Source organism: Chelonia mydas, chromosome 18 (assembly GCF_015237465.2).
Source record: "Chelonia mydas isolate rCheMyd1 chromosome 18, rCheMyd1.pri.v2, whole genome shotgun sequence".
NCBI classification, from domain to species: Eukaryota; Metazoa; Chordata; order Testudines; family Cheloniidae; genus Chelonia; species Chelonia mydas.
Window position 1 is genome coordinate 1,973,916 of NC_051258.2, and position 18,259 is coordinate 1,992,174.

Consider the following 18,259-nt stretch of genomic DNA (forward strand, 5'->3'; position numbering starts at 1 on the left):
CTGCCATTACATGATGTAATTGAATGAGACTCTTTTTCATCTGTGATTCTATGATTTGACTGTTTCTGATCAGATCCTACCTGTATTTTATCATCTTTCATCCTCTCCTCCTTACTAGAATCTCCATTAATCGATCCTCCCCTAAGAGGTGTTTCTGTCCGAACCACACGCTCTTCCGCACCTGTCAGCTTTCCCCCAGCCCTTAGTTTAAAAACTGTTCTACAACCTTTTTAATGTGAAGTGCCAGCAATCTGGTTCCATTTCGGTTTAGGTGGAGCCCATCCTTCCTGTATAGGTTCCCCCTTTCCCAACAGTCTACCCAGTTCCTAATAAATCTAAACCCCTCCTCCCTACACCATCGTCTCATCCACGCATTGAGACCCTGCAGTTCCACCTGGCCCTGCACGTGGAACTGGAAGCATTTCAGAGAATGCTACCATGGAGGTCCTGGACTTCAATCTCTTACCTACACCAGCCTAAATTCGGTCCCCAGGACCTCTCTCCTATCCTTCCCTATGTCATTGGTACCTACGTGTACCACGACCACCGGCTCCTCCCGAGCATTACACAGAAGTCTATCTAGATGTCTTGAGAGATCTGGAACCTTCACACCAGGCAGGCGAGTCACCATGCGGTTCTCCTGCTCATCGCAAACCCAGCTATCTGTGTTTCTAATGATTGAATCCCCCATAACTATTACCTGTCTCTTCCTAACTATACCTATCTCTTCCTTTATAGTCCAATAGTTTGCACACGCACGTGAAAGGGATCAGATCTCTGTTTAAATCCCTTCTCCTCATTAGACATAGGGAGGACTTGAACTGAGGGTCTCCCACATCCCAGGTAAGTGCCCCAACCACTGCGTTAAAGGGACATCTTCCACCACCTTATCGGAAGTTAGGCGGCCTCTGAGCATGCCTACCAGAGCAGGCCCCTCAGATGAGTTGGGTGGCCGAATGCCTATCTTCCCCCAGTTCATGAAGTTCTCTGGAGCTCGGATGGAAGATCAGCCCCTAGATGTCCAGCAGTGTGCATGGTTGGAGGCAGAAACATTGGCACCTAAGGAACTTTTGCTGCAGAAACGTAAGTGAGTTTAGGCCCCTACAGAGTTAGATGGTAGCTAAGGGGAGTTCTGTGATCCCAGAGTGGCACCTAGAAACTGGACTTAGGTGGCTAAGTACCTTTGGGGATCAAGCCCTAAGTTTCTAGTCCTCCTGGTTTATTAGAAAAGCTTAAAAAGGGGACCCCTAAAGGTTCAAGAAACAGAAAGCAAAAGAAAAAGTACCTCAGTGTTATTTATTATTGTTTACAATTTTATAATAAGTATTTACTAATAGTTTATTTCATTTCAGGAATTGTAAGTCTATCATGCATTTTTAGGGCCTGGCTCACGATTTTAGGAAGCAGGGGTCTGGCAATACCAAACTGTCCTGGAATGTAGGGAAGGAAACAAGATCAGAAACAGGAAATGAAACTGACTAGAAACAAAATGAAATTGACAAGTCTCCTTGCAGTACAAAATGTGAAGGCTAGATTGTACAAGCAGTGAAAAGTAAATCCAAGGTTTACGGTTCTTTCCGCTTCCACAATCTGAGGCATTTTAGGGCAGCCCTGCAAAAATCATCTTTTTAAATATGATTTTTTTTTTATCTTGATAGGGTAATTTTAAGCAAAGGAATCTGAATATCTGAAATGGGATATTGGATGGCCTAATTCTCTGAATTCAGAATATCTCCAAATGATTTGATTTAAACCACACATTCCATTTTAATTTCCTCTCTGGTGCAGGCCTTTGTATAAAAAAAATATCATGGCACATTACGCTGTCCTGTCTCAGCAACAATCCCAGTTCTGGTGGCCTCCCATCATCTAACGGTAATTTACAGTTGTTACGTTTTATTTGTTTTAAAAAACAAATGTCCTGGGAAGTGAACATGGCACCTCGCTCCAGGCGAGTTACAAGGAGCCTGACTGGTGAAACATAATTCAGAGAGTTTAGGTAGCACTTTATCCCAATGCACCAGGACTGTAATTGTGGAGAGGTGAGTTCAATCCTTTTAAGTTCATGTGTGAGGAGAGTTTTGGAGATTCCCCTTAGGCTCTAGGGAATCCACATCCCCAAAACCCCCCACAATTCGTGCCAGTCCCTGCAGAGGAGAGGTCCAGAACTAGAATAAGGGGGGCAGGGGAGTAGAAGCGAGGGGCATCAGCAGAGCTGGGTGAGCGGAGACCCCAGGGCTGGAATAGCAGGGGGTTGTAGGTAGGGACTGAGGAGCTGTGGGAAAGCAGTGGAGCCCCAGGACTGGAACTGCAGGGCAGAGTGGGGTGCGGGTGAGGAGGAAATTGTACCAACAGAGCTTTGTGTGAGAAGCCCAGGACTGAAATAGCAGCAGGATGTGCAGGTCAGGACCAAGGTGCCCTGGCAGAGTTGGGTGTGGGAAGGCTGCGTGGGCAGGGGCACAGGATGCCGGGGTTCAGCTGCCAATCCCTCACTTTCATAAGCACTAAATTCATTCACAAACTGCAAGAAAAAGCAGCCTCTTAAACCTGGCATCTGAAAGAGGCAAGACCCAAGCGTGCCGCCGTGGCTGATACAGCCTGAGAAGTGGTTTCACCACCAATGACAGAGGGTGAGATCATCACCCCCACTCCAGCCCCTTTACACCAGGTAAAAGGGCTGGAGCAAAGTAAAGGGGCTGTAAAGGCCCCAGATCCAGCTGGGGGAAGATGTGCCTACAGCAGGCACTGCGGAAGAGAGCAGCGAGGCCGCCCTCTGGGGACCCCCACAGAAGCCCTGCTGCAGGGGTGTGCTGGGGGCAGGAGTGTGGCATGGCAAGGCTGTAGCACAGAGGAGATTCTGTCCCACTTTGCAGCGCACAGGCAGCCCGGGCCAGGATCATGGATCAGCCAAGAACTGGGATGGCATAAAGGTGACAAAGCTACCTTAGCCTCCCTGCCCTGGGCTATGAGCTCTGATCTGTGCTTCTAAGGGTAGGTCTGCACTAGAGTCAGAGGTGTGACTGCAGCATGACACCAGCTACCTCTGACCTAGCCAGCGTGAACAGGAACAGCAGTGACGCAGCGGCAGCATGGACTGCACAAGGCTGCCCAGGACCCTGGGTGCGTATTCGAGTGGCTGCTGATGCAGCGTCACTGCTATTATTACCGGAGCTACTGGGATCAAAGCTAGCCGGGGTTTGTCTACATATGCTGCAGTCACACCTTTGACTGCAGTGTAAACCTACCCTCAGCCTCTCAGCCTAGTATTCCACTAGCCCAAGGCCTGGGATCAGCCACACCCAGGGTGACTGAGAACAGGCAAACAATTTGGACACCAAGTTCCAAATTCGGAAAAGGGAACCCACATCTGTTCCAAGAACACAACGCTCCTGGTATGAGCCAAGGTCAGACTTCCCCCAGTTGGGATTGTTCCCTGGTGGTGCCAACTTGTATGATTTTACTCCAAGTCTCTCAATATTTGTATGCTGTCTTGTTGTAGCCTCGTCAGTCCCAAGATATTAGAGACAAGGTGGGTGAGGTAATATCTTTCACTGGATGAAAGCTTGTCTCTCTCACCAATAGAAGCTGGTCCAATAAAAGATAGCATCTCACTCACCTTGTGCCTCTCACAATATTTGGTATTTTGGTTAAAGCCCCAGCTTCTGGAGTCACATTATTATATGAAAATCTTGGCTTTCATTAAAAATAAAGGTGTCAGAGTAGTAGCCGTGTTAGTCTGTATCCGCAAAAAGAAAAGGAGGACTTGTGGCACCTTAGAGACTAACCAATTTATCTGAGCATAAGCTTTCGTGAGCTACAGCTCACTTCATCGGATGCATTCCGTGGAAAATACAGTGGGGCGATTTATACACATAGAGAACATGAAACAATGGGTGTTACCATACACACTGTAACCAAAGTGATCACTTACAGTGAGCTATTACCAGCAGGAAAGCAGGGGGGAAAAACCTTTGTAGTGCTAATGAAGGTGGGCCATTTCCAGCAGTTGACAAGAACGTCTGAGGAACAGTGGGGGGTGGAAGGGGGGAATAAACATGGGGAAATAGTTTTACTTTGTGTAATGACCCATCCACTCCCAGTCTCTATTCAAGCATAAGTTAACTGTATCCAGTTTGCAAATTAATTCCAATTCAGCAGTATCTCATTGGAGTCTGTTTTTGAAGTTTTTTTGTTGAAGAATTGCCACTCTTAGGTCTGTAATCGAGTGACCAAAGAGACTGAAGTGTTCTCCGATTGGTTTTTGAATGTTATAATTCTTGACGTCTGATTTGTGTCCATTTATTCTTTTATCATGAATAGGCCGGAATATGAACAAGAGGCTGCTAGGCTGCTCTCCAACACCACTTTCTACAAGCCATTACCCTCTGATCCCACTGAGGGTTACCAAAAGAAACTACACCTTTGCTCAAGAAACTCCCTGAAAAAGCACAAGAACAAATCTGCACAGACACACTCCTGGAACCCCGACCTGGGGTATTCTATGTGCTACCCAAGATCCATAAACCTGGAAATCCTGGACAACTCTCCTCCCAGTTTAGTGTCATCTGCAAACTTGCTGAGGGTACAATCCACACCATCCTCCAGATCATTCATGCAGATATTGAACAAAACCAGCTCCAGGACCGACCCTTGGGGCACTCCACTTGATACCGGCTGCCAACTAGACATGGAGCCATTGACCACTACCCGTTGAGCCCGACAATCTAGCCAGCTTTCTATCCACCTTATCGTCCATTCATCCAGCCCATACTTCTTTAATTTGCTGGCAAGAATACTGTGGGAGACCGTGTCAAAAACTTTGCTAAAGTCAAGGAACAACACGTCCACTGCTTTCCCCTCATCCACAGAGCCAGTTATCTCGTCATAGAAGGCAATTAGATTAGTCAGGAAGGACTTGCCCTTGGTGAATCCATGCTGACTGTTCCTGATCACTTTCCTCTCCTCTAAGTGCTTCAGAATTGATTCCTTGAGGACCTGTTCCATGATTTTTCCAGGGACTGAGGTGAGGCTGACTGGCCTGTAGTTCCCAGGATCCTCCTCCTTCCCTTTTTTAAAGATGGGCACTACATTAGCCTTTTTCCAGTGTTCTGGGACCTCCCCCGATCGCCATGAGTTTTCAAAGATAATGCCCAATGGCTCTGCAATCACATCCGCCAACTCCTTTAGCACTCTCGGATGCAATGCATCCGGCCCCATGGACTTGTGCTCGTCCAGCTCTTCTAAATAGCCCTGAACCACTTCTTTCTTCACAGAGGGCTGGTCACCTCCTCCCCATGCTGTGCTGCCCAGTGCAGTAGTCTGGGAGCTGACCTTGTTTGTGAAATCAGAGGCAAAAAAAGCATTGAGTACATTTAATTGAGTACATTAGCTTTTTCCACATCCTCTGTCATTAGGTTGCCTCCCTCATTCAGTAAGGGGCCCACACTTTTCTTGACTTTCTTCTTGTTGCTAACATACCTGAAGAAACCCTTCTTGTTACTCTTAACATCTCTGGCTAGCTGCAACTCCAGGTGTGATTTGGCCTTCCTGATTTCACTCCTGCATCCCCGAGCAATATTTTTATACTCTTCCCTGGTCATTTGTCCAAACTTCCACTTCTTGTAAGCTTCTTTTTTGTGTTTAAGATCAGCAAGGATTTCACTGTGAAGCCAAGCTGGTCGCCTGCCATATTTACTTGTCTTTCTACACATCGGTATGGTTTGTCCCTGTAACCTCAATAAGGATTCTTTAAAATACAGCCAGCTCTCCTGCACTCCTTTCCCCCTCATGTTACTCTCCCAGGGGATCCTGCCCATCAGTTCCCTGAGGGAGCCAAAATCTGCTTTTCTGAAGTCCAGGGTCCGTATTCTGCTACTCTCCTTTCTTCCTTGTGTCAGGATCCTTAACTTGACCATCTCATGGTCACTGCCTCCCAGGTTCCCATCCACTTTTGCTTCCCCTACTAATTCTTCCCGGTTTGTGAGCAGCAGGTCAAGAAGAGCTCTGCCCCTAGTTGGTTCCTCCAGCACTTTCACCAGAAAAGTGTCCCCTACACGTTCCAAAAACTTCCTAGATTGTCTGTGCACCGCTGTATTGCTCTCCCTGCAGATATCAGGGTGATTGAAGTCTCCCATGAGAACCAGGGCCTGTGATCTAGTAACTTCTGTTAGTTGCCGTAAGAAAGCCTCGTCCACCTCTTCCCCCTGGTCCGGTGGTCTCTAGCAGACTCCCCAGCACGACATCACCCTGAGAAGAAGAGGAGCTGCTGGGTGGGGGCACATGATCCTCTGCAATTAATCTTTCCAGGCCTTGACTCCCCATCTGTACATGGGGTCATAGCACCCCCCTTCTCCCACCCGCTGTCTGCCTCAATTGCTTACACAGCAAGGTCAGAGCCACACCAGCATTTAGGCTCCTCACCTCTACTGATTTCAGATAGAGGTAGGACCCAAACTAGAATTGTGGAGCTGGCCTAAGCTTTTTGGGGCAGCCCCTAGCATCATGGGGCCCTGATCTCAGCCAGGGCCTCGAGGGTCTCCTGTAACACACAAAAGGGATCCATGAGAGGTGCTCAATGGGGGGGCAACAAGGGCGCTTTCCTCTGGACTGTGAGGCACAGACGGCACCAAGAGCCCAAGGGCCACAGGCCAGGCAAGAGCAAACCTCTGCTGCGTCCGCACATGATGCAAGGCCTCTGGCTGCCCTCCCGAGCCGCCCCCCGACCGGGCACACCTCAGGCCATGGCAGCCTGGGGCTGTGATGCCCGACCACAGCAGGTGGCTGTCCAGATTTGTCATGGCCAGCTGGGCTGTGGCGTCACCGGCCTCAGGGAAGGGCCTACTGCTGGGACACCGGGAACAAGGCAAGTGCAGCATGAGAAAATGGTCCGATAGGAACAGGCCTGCGTCGGGCAGCCGATGGGACCTAACGGGTCTGCTCGGTCTCTAGGGACCAGGTAAAGGTATTTAGGCACCACCATCCCATTGACTTCAGTAGGAGTTTGGCATCTGAATACCTCCGATGATCTGGCCCTAGAACCTCTAGTCTGCAGTTCCTGGGAGTACACACCACAGCCACCGCTACACAAGCCTCCCGGTTTGGAGAGAGCTGGGCTTTTTTCTGGAGGCTGACGGGGACTGGATATGGCAGGGGTTGGGGGAGAATGAGGCTGTGAAAGGTCTGTCGCCCCATCCACGGACTGCAGCTCCTCCCAGTCGGAGACACTCAAGCTCACTGAGACCTTCATCTCCACAGGCCACAGCTGGGCGATCATGATCCACCCCCCAACCAGTGGGGGCTCTGCACCTGAGTCAGTTACCTTGGTCTCGGCTAGCTGGCGTTTGAGCAGGTGCAGGGCCTCAGTGTGGCCGCACTCGCTGTCCTGCAGTGCCTGGAGCTGCTCCTTCAGTTCTCTCTGAAACACAAGGCAAGGAGACAGACAAAGAGTAGTCAGGCAGGGCCAGAGCCGTCCAGCCTCATTGCTCCGAGCAGGGTGGGTTCTCTGAGCTACGATGCAGCACCTAAGCAGAGGACCCAGGGCCACTCAGGAGAGAGGTGACCTCAGGTGCCATTGCCCAGAACACCTTGCATGGCAGTAAGGGACACAGAGACTGTTCAGGTGCTGATCTGGATCCAGAGCATTTTAATAAATCAGAGGGACTTTTACCCAGACAGATCTCAGCACAGGCTTGCCAGCCTTCTGCCCAACCACCCCTGGGGCTGAGTAGGGATCACGAGCCCTGTCCTACAGAGAGGAAGCAGTTTGTCCAAGGCCACGTCAGGGCCAAGGCTAGAACCCACGAGCTCTGGGCAGCCAGGCCAGTGCTCACACCACTAGATCACACTGCCTTGCTGTGCTTACAGCTGTCCTCTCTCCAAGCCCATCCCCTCACTCCCCACAAGCTCAGACTTCCAGGCTCACAGGTGACCAACTTGATGTGATGGACCCCCACCCCGTCCGAGTGACCCACTGTCTGGGCAAAGGTTTATGGATGGGAGATTTAGAGCCAGAGAGAATGCATGGGGGAGCGAGGAAGAGCCTCCATTGCTGGGGTGTGCGATGCTGGCACCCACAATCCAGTCCGTCACGACCCACCCTGTGCACACTCGGCTCACTAGTGCTGGACAGGCTGTGATTTTCAAAGCAGCCCGCGGGCCCTGGGAATGTTGTGCCCAGTCCAGATCCCCACGGCAGTGATGGAAATCTCAGCCAGAGCGTGATGGAGGAGTAGCCACCCATCCTGCACTCAGGGAGAAGCAGCCATGACAAGCACCCCTCTCTGGCTGCCACATAGCTGACCCCCTCACTAGGCATCAGTGCAGGACATGCCAAGCCCAGATGCCAGAGCACCTCCTGCTTCTCCCCTGCAGACAGCGCCATGCACTGGAGAGACCACTCCTGGGGGCAGTCAGGATGCAGTAAGCTGCAGTGAGGATGGAGGTGCACCCCCCGGGCTGGATCTGGCCCATTTCAGCCACTACAGCTTTTGATTTTGGAGGAGCCAACAGATGTGCTCGGTGCCAAAGGGGAGAAGCCAAAGGGCTAGCGCTGCTATTGAGGCATTAGCCCCTCTCCCCACAGCACCATCCGAGCCAGGAGAGGGCTGCTCCACCCTGGGCTGGCCCCGCCTGCTGCAGTGTGATGCTCAGGCACTTGTCACAGAAGGGACCATAGTGCCTGCGACAGGCCTCCAGCCTGGCAGTCAGTGCTGGGCTGCGTGTGGTCCCCATTCAGTGCAGGAGGGAATTCAGCTCTGTGCGCTCTGCCACAATCACTCACGCCCGCTCTGTAGCATCTAATGGGGAGGCTTGGCCAGGCCTGGGGAAACAGAGTGTGATGGCGCAGTAGCGGCCATGTTCAGAACAGAGACAAGTGCAGGGGCCAGGAGCTGCCACCCCAATACTTCCTATATCCCCCCAAACACACCCCTAAGTTCCCCCTTAACACACACACTTCCCCACCCCCACAAATACACAACCCCTCAACATCCCCCCACACACACACCCAGCACACATGCTCCCATCAGAAAGTTTACAGTTAATACAAACAACTCTATGTCCTGTAAAAGGAGCCTGCTAAATACTTTCCGGGTTACTCCAGCCCTGATGCTCAGACGACCCCAGAACTGAAGTGTGCTTATGTCTGGCCATGGCAGACCATGGCAAGGTGCCGCCAGCCAGCACAGCACAGGACACCACACCCAGGGTGCCCAAAGCCCTCCTAGTGCTGGTAAGTCTGCAGAGCCAGGCAGCGATCCCTAGAATCAGGCCCGCTCTACCAAACGTACAGGCCTCTGATTTCCCAGCTTTTGCACATCTCCCTGTAGCTGCAGGGGGGAATGAAGGTTGTATCAAAAAGATCTCATAACACTTTGCCCTTTCCCAATGCCCTTCCTCTGGGGAGCTCAAAGTGCTTGCCAAACATCAATACATTTAGCCTCCCTGCTCCCCTGAGACGTGGGGCAGTATCACCTGGGTTAAAGCAGAGGTACACATCGACCTGGCCTTAACCTCTCAGCTGTCCTGAAGGGACCCCTCTTCTGCACAGTCAGTTCCAGCCAATGACACACTTCCCACGACCAGGTCAGGTGACACTTTGGGGCTCCAGGACAGCAGCCAATCCCATCCCCATACATTAGCTAAAGGGCAGCTGGGCCATTAGCAAAACTCCCACAGGAAAGGGGTGTGACGGGTTCGGTCAAAGAGACCCCCTTGGGACTGTCACCTGACATGCGAACCAGCGGAGTGGCGAACAGCAGAGAGGCTAACAGAGGGAGTTTGCCTGGGATCTGCCTGAGAGGAGGTACGCTAAGGGCTGCATTAGGGAGGCTGTGTTGGTGAGTATGTGAGTATCTGTTGTGGGGACAGTTTGACCGTGTGCTTGATTGGTTGTTTGAAAAGTGTGAATTGGGTGTGCTTTGTTCCAGGTGAGCCTTGAGTGGGCCTGACTGGTATAAAAAGCCAGTCAGCTGCGAACCAGCGAACAGCAGAGCGGCTAACAGAGGGAGTTTGCCTGGGAGTTCGTCTGGGGAGAGCCCACTGAGGCTTACATCTTGCCAGCTTCTCCAAGTAGTCACTACAACTCCTGAGGAAGCTCGTAGAAGGAAGGTAACATGGATGAGGAGTGTTCAGCTGTTGTGACCTGCACTGGATGTGCCATGTTTGTCTTTCTTCCACAGGACAGAAGCGACTTTGTACAAAGTGCAAGCTGGTCTCCATATTGGAAGAGAAGGTTCAAGGTCTGGAGCGTTGCATAAGAGAAACGGAAGATTTCCTGGACAGACGTCAGGATATGCTTCTACGGGCACAACGTTCTGAAGATTCAGAGCAGGCTGCGCAGCGGGGACAGGAGGACAGGGAAGAAATTTGGCAGCATGTGACTTCCAGAAGAAGAAAGGGGAGCGTCCATGTACCAGCAGCGCAGATACAGGTAAGCAACCGTTTTCGTGTTCTCTCCACAGGTACTAATGTGGAGAGTGGACCAGATGATACATCTGAGGGAAGGGAACAGAAGGAGACTCCGCCGATTGGAAGGCATGAGATGCACTGTCCCAGGGATGGGGGTTCCACGACCACCGCTCCCAAGAGGAGGAGGCAGGTGGTGGTGGTCAGGGACTCTCTCCTCAGGGGGACTGAGTCACAGAATCATAGAATATCAGGGTTGGAAGGGACGTCAGGAGGTCATCTAGTCCAACCCCCTGCTCAAAGCAGGACCAATCCCCAACTACATCATCCCAGCCATGGCTTTGTCAAGCCTGTCATCTATCTGCCGCCCTGACCGGGAAAACTGAGAAGTCTGCTGCTTGCCAGGAGCTAGGACTCAAGATGTGACGGAGAGACTGCGGAGAGTCATCAAGCCCTCAGATCGCTACCCCTTCCTGCTTCTCCACGTGGGCACCAATGATACTGCCAAGAATGACCTTGAGCGGATCACTGCAGACTACGTGGCTCTGGGAAGAAGGATAAAGGAGTTTGAGGCACAAGTGGTGTTCTCGTCCATCCTCCCCGTGGAAGGAAAAGGCCTGGATAGAGACCGTCGAATCGTGGAAGTCAACGAATGGCTATGCAGATGGTGTCGGAGAGAAGGCTTTGGATTCTTTGTCCATGGGATGGTGTTCCAAGAAGGAGGAGTGCTAGGAAGAGATGGGCTCCACCTAATGAAGAGAGGGAAGAGCATTTTCGCAAGCAGGCTGGCTAACCTAGTGAGGAGGGCTTCAAACTAGGTTCACCGGGGGAAGGAGACCAAAGCCCTGAGGTTAGTGGGGACGTGTGATACCGGGAGGAAGCACGAGCAGGAGAACGCGAAAGGGGAGGGCTCCTGCCTCATACTAAGAAAGCAGGACAAACAGCAAGTTATCTCAAGTGCCTATACACAAATGCAAGAAGCCTGGGAAACAAGCAGGGAGAACTGGAAGTCCTGGCACAGGCAAGGAATTATGATGTGATTGGAATAACAGACTTCATGGAATAACTCACATGACTGGAGACTGTCATGGATGGATATAAACTGTTCAGGAAGGACAGGCAGGGCAGAAAAGGTGGGGGAGTTGCACTGTATGTAAGGGAGCAGTATGACTGCTCAGAGCTCCGGTATGAAACTGCAGAAAAACCTGAGTGTCTCTGGATTAAGTTTAGAAGCATGAGCAACAAGGGTGATGTCGTGATGGGAGTCTGCTAGAGACCACCGGACCAGGGGGATGAGGTGGACGAGGCTTTCTTACGGCAACTCACGGAAGTTACTAGATGGCAGGCCCTGGTTCTCATGGGAGACTTCAATCACCCTGATATCTGCTGGGAGAGCAATACAGTGGTGCACAGACAATCCAGGAAGTTTTTGGAAAGTGGAGGGGACAATTTCCTGGTGCAAGTGCTGGAGGAACCAACTGGGGCAGAGCTCTTCTTGACCTGCTGCTCACAAACCGGAAAGAATTAGTAGGGGAAGCAAAAGTGGATGGGAACCTGGGAGACAGTGACCATGAGAAGGTGGAGTTCAGAATCCTGACACAGGGAAGAAAGGAGAGCAGCAGAATACGGACCCTGGACTTCAGAAAAACAGACTTTGACAACCTCAGGGAACTGATGGGCAGGATCCCCTGGGAGAATAACAGGACGGGGAAAGGAGTCCAGGAGAGCATGGGGAGGAGGTGACCAGCCCTCTGTGGAGAAAGAAGTGGTTCGGGACTATTTAGAAAAGCTGGATGAGCACAAGTCCATGGGGCCAGATGCGCTGCATCCGAGAATGCTAAAGGAGTTGGTGGATGTGATTGCAGAGCCATTGGCCATTATCTTTGAAAACTCATGGAGATCGGGGGAGATCCCGGACGACTGGAAAAAGGCTAATATAGTGCCCATCTTTAAAAAAGGGAAGGAGGAGGATCCTGGGAACTACAGGCCAGTCAGCCTCACCTCAGTCCCTAGAAAAATCATGGAGCAGGTCCTCAAGGAATCGATTCTGAAGCACTTAGAGGAGAGGAAAGTGATCAGGAACAGTCAGCATGGATTCACCAAGGGCAAGTCATGCCTGACTAATCTAATTGCCTTCTATGACGAGATAACTGGCTCTGTGGATGAGGGGAAAGCAGTGGACGTGTTGTTCCTTGACTTTAGCAAAGCTTTTGACACGGTCTCCCACAGTATTCTTGCCAGCAAGTTAAAGAAGTATGGGCTGGATGAATGGACGATAAGGTGGATAGAAAGCTGGCTAGATTGTTGGGCTCAACAGGTAGTGATCAATGGCTCCACGTCTAGTTGGCAGCCGGTATCAAGTGGAGTGCCCCAAGGGTCGGTCCTGGGGCCGGTTTTGTTCAATATCTTCATAAATGATCTGGAGGATGGTGTGGATTGCATCCTCAGCAAGTTTGCAGATGACACTAAACTGGAAGGAGAGGTAGATACGCTGGAGGGTATGGATAGGATACAGAGGGACCAGCCAAATTAGAGGATTGGGCCAAAAGAAATCTGATGAGGTTCAACAAGGACAAGTGCAGAGTCCTGCACTTAGGATGGAAGAATCCCATGCACCGCTACAGACTAGGGACCGAATGGCTCGGCAGCAGTTCTGCGGAAAAGGACCTAGGGGTTACAGTGGACGAGAAGCTGGATATAAGTCAACAGTGTGCCCTTGTTGCCAAGAAGGCCAATGGCATTTTGAGCTGTATATGTAGGGGCATTGCCAGCAGATCGAGGGACGTGATCGTTCCCCTCTATTCAACATTGGTGAGGCCTCATCTGGAGTACTGTGTCCAGTTTTGGGCCCCACACTTCAAGAAGGATGTGGAAAAATTGGAAAGAGTCCAGCGGAGGGCAACAAAAATGATTAGGGGACTGGAACACATGAGTTATGAGGAGAGGCTGAGGGAACTGGGATTGTTTAGTCTACAGAAGAGAAGAATGAGGGGGGATTTGATAGCTGCTTTCAACTACCTGAAAGGGGGTTCCAAAGAGGATGGCTCTAGACTGTTCTTAGTGGTAGCAGATGACAGAACAGGAGTCATGGTCTCAAGTTGCAGTGCGGGACGTTTAGGTTGGATATTAGGAAAAACTTTTTGACTAGGAGGGTGGTGAAACACTGGAATGCGTTCCCTAGGGAGGTGGTGGAATCTCCTTCCTTAGATATTTTTAAGGTCAGGCTTGACAAAGCCGTGGCTGGGATGATTTAGTTGGGGATTGGTCCTGTTTTGAGCAGGGGGTTGGACTAGATGACCTCCTGAGGTCCCTTCCAACCCTGATATTCTATGATTCTATGACATGCTGAAATTACCTGCTGAGCAATTTTTAGTTAACGTCGGCAGCTTTGGGGGTGTGGACCAGACCTGGGTCTGTATTTTATCAGGCTAGCGTGTCTGGCTCAACAAGGCAGGGTTCTGGAGTCCCAAGCTGGCAGGGAAAAGAAGCTCATGGCCCCAGAGGGCAGCCCGGGTGTGTTGGGAATTTCCCGTGTCAGGCTGTGAACGGACCTGCTCCTGAGTGGTTTGCATGCCAGAACAGGTGCCAGGAGAGCTGAGGATGGGACTTGGGCTCAAGCAAACACAGTGAGGGTTTGAGGCTGCAGGAATCTCTACGCCTTCATCGCAAGCACCATCCTGCCTTAATCCCTGCAGCTAACACTCTCTGGCGTAGCACTGTTGTGATACTGAGAGGTGTGGCAGTGAGAGCAGGGAGACAAACGCCAGAGCCAGGAACAGGGTTTCCACATGCTCAACCTTGTGGATTCGGGGGTCTCGGGAGAAAAGCTGAAAGGAAACTATAACGTATCATACCATGGCCCTACGTGCAGGCACCTCGGTCGCCGGAGAGCTCTGCACGCCGCATCATCTGCTTGGGCAATAACGCACCACCCTGGCTTAGCTGTTAGAGCATGTCTCCCGCTAGGGCTGCCCTCTCTGACTGACAGCCTGCTCCTGACAGCAGCGGACCGAGTGGCTTGTTAGCTCCAGGAACAGGGGCTTGAGGTCACCGATTTGGTCCCTGCCAAGGACTGTAGCACCTGCATGTGCACAGCCATGGTTTGTGAAAACAAGAGAGGAGACGAGGGAAGCATTGTCATCATGTAAAGAGAGATCAGAGAGGGAGGGTGCAGTGAAGGGAAGGGAGGAAGCCTTCAAACCAAGATGTGCAGCAGAAGGAGGGAACTAAACTAGCAGAGAAAGGGGGAAGATGGTGAAAGTTAATTATTTAAACAATACAGCTATAATGCAACAGAACTATTTAGAAGCAGTGAGGCCTAATGGCCAGGGCACTGACCTGGCACCCATGAGAGCTGGGTTCTACTCCCAGCTCTGCCACTGGCCTGCTGGATGACCTTGGGCAAGTCACTTTGCTGCTGTGTGCCACCGTTTCTCCATCTGTACAATGAAGATAATGATCCTCACCTCCTCTGTACAGTGCTCTGAAAGCTAGAGTGAAAAGTGCAATTACTATAACACTGCCCTTGAAGCAGTATTATACTTGTACAGCTATTACTTAGCAACAGGTTCAGTGCAATTCTGCAGGACTTGTGTTAGAGGAAGAGACAAAAGCTCTTTGCCTCCCCATAGGACCACCCCATCTCTGCCTGGGACTAGCCAGAGATACTGCGACAGGCTCAGAGCCATTCCTGGGCACCCCTGCCCTGGTACATAGCAAAGAAGACCCTTCTTTATTCTGGCAAGAGATTTGCCAGTCCTGGAACAGCCCCTAAAAACCAAGGGAGCCAAGAGGGAACTGCAGACAGAGGCAGGAGGCCATGTTCTCACAGTGACCAGAGAAGGTGACTTCAGCCAGAAGGAAAAGCAGCGTAGATGGCTTGTACCCTTGCTGCCTCAGCCTGTGCACTAGCTTCATAAGCCAGATAAGGTCACAGCCTTCATCGGTGCTCGGGTGGGAGACCTCCAGAACAACCCGAGGTGCTGCATTCAGTAGCTATCGCTCTTCCTTTGGCTTGATAGTGAGCCAGTGCAATGGCAGGTAGGGAGATGCAGGCTTTAGGATGGGACATAAAACTGAGGCCCTGAGTATTTGTCCTCAGAACAGATCCTACGGAACTTCCTGCCCAGCAATAGCTGGCCCAATAACCCAGGATTATCATTACTTGCCTCCCTGACATCCCCTCGTACAGTATTTGCAAGTCTGGAACTGCTGGGCAGTGCTGTTGTGTACGGCTGCAGCGCCCCACCCCAGAAGTAGTTGCTGTTAAGCAGTACATGAGGCAAGTCCTCTATGGAGGGTTTATACAGGAATTCAGGGTGAAAGAGACAAGGTATGCATGAAGTGTTATGCTTGGCCTGGTTTCTGGAGAAGGCAGGGGACTGAGGGGTGCAATGGAGAAGCCAGGGGCTGGGATCCTGGCCAGCGAGGGAGGCCTCTCCTCTCTCTAATCGCTCTGCCCGCCTGATCCGGGGAGCCCGTGCTGCAGCAGGCGCCACGTGGACAGCTCCCATCAGCTGTACACGGCAAGGTGGCCATGACCAAAGCTGGTGCTGGCAGCAGTGTGGACACTCGCCATGGGGCTGAATCGGGCTGAGCAAGCAACCGGCTCCTAGCGCCACCTCCCCCGTGCGTGTTCGCGCCGCCTGCTGTCATGTTCCCACCAAGGCATACAGGAGCAACAAGCCCTTTTGTTCCCGCGCCGTGCTCCACCTCCCTGCCGCAAGCGCCCCGACATACGCCAGCCCCCCCGTTAACACCGCCTGCGGAGCGAGGCCCATCAACGTCTCCCCCTCCTGGCAGCTCAGCGGGGGCTGTGCAGAGTGCTCTTCCTCCACGGCAGTGTGGGAAGCAATCAGCGAGAGGCAGCCCATTCGCAAGCCCCACCGCCCCTCCCCCGGGGCAGAGGGAAGGAGGCTGACGCCGGCCTCGCAGAAGTGGGTTTGCGGGGTGGCAATCAGGACCCCCCAGTCGCCTGCTAATGACACGTCATCCTGTCGCCCTGGAGGTACCATGTCAGCTGAGAGCCAGCAAGCAGGGAGATCCTTGCTGTGCCAGCAGCACCGCTCTTGCAGAAAGCCCCCGTAGCTGAAGGATGCTCATTCTCACCAGCAGCACCCAGGGAATCAGTGGCAGTGGGACGGGCACTTCAGGGGATCGGATCACTCCTGCTGCTGTGAGTCAAGGGTCTCTATGGAGGTGGAGGTAGCGGCAGGCCCCAGCTGCTGGAGGGACGCTTCTCACTGGCCGCTTTCAAGATTCCCACTCACCCTGGTTAATTCAGTCAGGCCAGAGCCTCACCCAGCCGATGCTGGCCCCTTCCCATCTCCCCCACCCTGCACCACAGTGCAGCTAGGCCCCATCATGAGTCACTGCATTTGCATGAAGACTGTAAGCCCAAGATTTCCTGAGGGCTGGTCTCTATCACTCCATCAGTGCTAGGCACTCACACAGATAATGAGTTTGCTAGGCCTCTGGCTTAGATACCCTTCACAGAGATTAAACTCTCCAGGCAAAGTGCTTTCACGCCTCATGCTCCCAGCCGGCCTGCAGCCCAGAGCCAAGCTAACCACAGGCCTGGCCTCCACTGGGTGCCTGTGCTGGTCTCCAAGGCTGGCCTGCACTGCAGGGACAAGCCAGGTTTAACGAGTGCTAGGTAGGGATCTGCTTCCCCGGCAGGCAATGGCAGCCTGGATTTCGGTGGGACCAGGGTGGGGCTCACCGCCAGTCTAGGGGGTTAGGTAGAGGGGGCTGCAGGGCGGGGCTGGCCTGGAGTGTACGTCAGAGCAGCCCCAAGTCTTCCTCTAATTCATAGCAGCTTCCACAGCCACTAATGGGCTGCTCTGTAACTCAGGACCCCTGCGAGCAACTGCATGATGGGGGTTGCCGAAGAGCCAGGTATGCCAGCTCAATGCCTCCCCCGGCCTGGGGCTATGCCCTGGAGGCAGGTTAAGCCGACTCTGGGGGCCCCTGACGGCAGCTGAGTGGCTACAAAGGAGCCACAGCAGAGCCAGGAATGGGGGGCTCAGTTTCTAAGCCAAGGTAGATGAGGCCCTACCCTGCTTGTTCTCCTTAACATGGGAGCCCTTGCTGTGCGCCGGCTCTGGGGTGTCTGTCACCCAGGGCTCCAGGACAGCCCGCAGGAGGACACTATTAGGCCGATTCTGCACTGTGCCAGGCTAAAGCACAGACTCCCTCAAGGGCCAGGGTGCTATTGCGGGTGCACTGACCCCCCCAACAAAGGAAGCACGCCTCCATTGACGTGTCCCATTGGTAGAACAGCACAGGCCTGGCTGGTAGCCACCTCCCTTTAGCACTGGCCTCTGCGGGATTCTGCTAATTGTCAAGAAGATTATCACGCAACAGCAAGGCTGGGGAGCTGGCCGCTGGCGCTCAGCAGAGGCGCTAAGCCATCCCTAATCCCCAGTCCTGAGTTCCAACAGCCAGTGCCAACCCACTCCGGCTCCTCCCCACTTCCAGGTGCGGCCAGGCAGGCTGGGCAACCTGCTTGCATGGTCACGTTCTGCAGCTGGCGTTCCCCATCCTGGGCTACTGATCACACTTTGCATGCAAACGCATTTCCCTTTGGGTTATCCTCTAGCACCCTACTGCAATGGATGAGATGCATGTGCTGCAGGGGGTGGGTAAACCTGGGACCGAGGGGTAGAGCTGCAGCTCCCCAAGGTGAACTCTGCTCAGCAGCCTAAGAGGGGGCTTCAGGAAGACAGCTGGGCAGAGACAGAGGCCACCTGCCCTTCTAAGCACCTGCCTAATCTCATTAGATGGCTAAATCGCCCAGGTCGCCTGCAGAGGGCAACGGCCAGCGTGGCCGTCAGGCCCAAAGTTCAGTGGGTGC

At 52.6% G+C, this 18,259-nt stretch overlaps 1 protein-coding gene across 1 annotated transcript in view; it reads right to left on the reverse strand.

The window, feature by feature from the left end:
* TRIM62 (tripartite motif containing 62) overlaps window positions 1-18,259 on the reverse strand; it is a 57,080-nt gene that overhangs the window by 28,636 nt on the left and 10,185 nt on the right. The window contains exon 2 of the mRNA XM_037881270.2: window positions 7,319-7,414. Within this exon, the coding sequence (XP_037737198.1) occupies window positions 7,319-7,414 (96 nt within the window). The remainder of the gene's footprint in view (window positions 1-7,318; window positions 7,415-18,259) is intronic.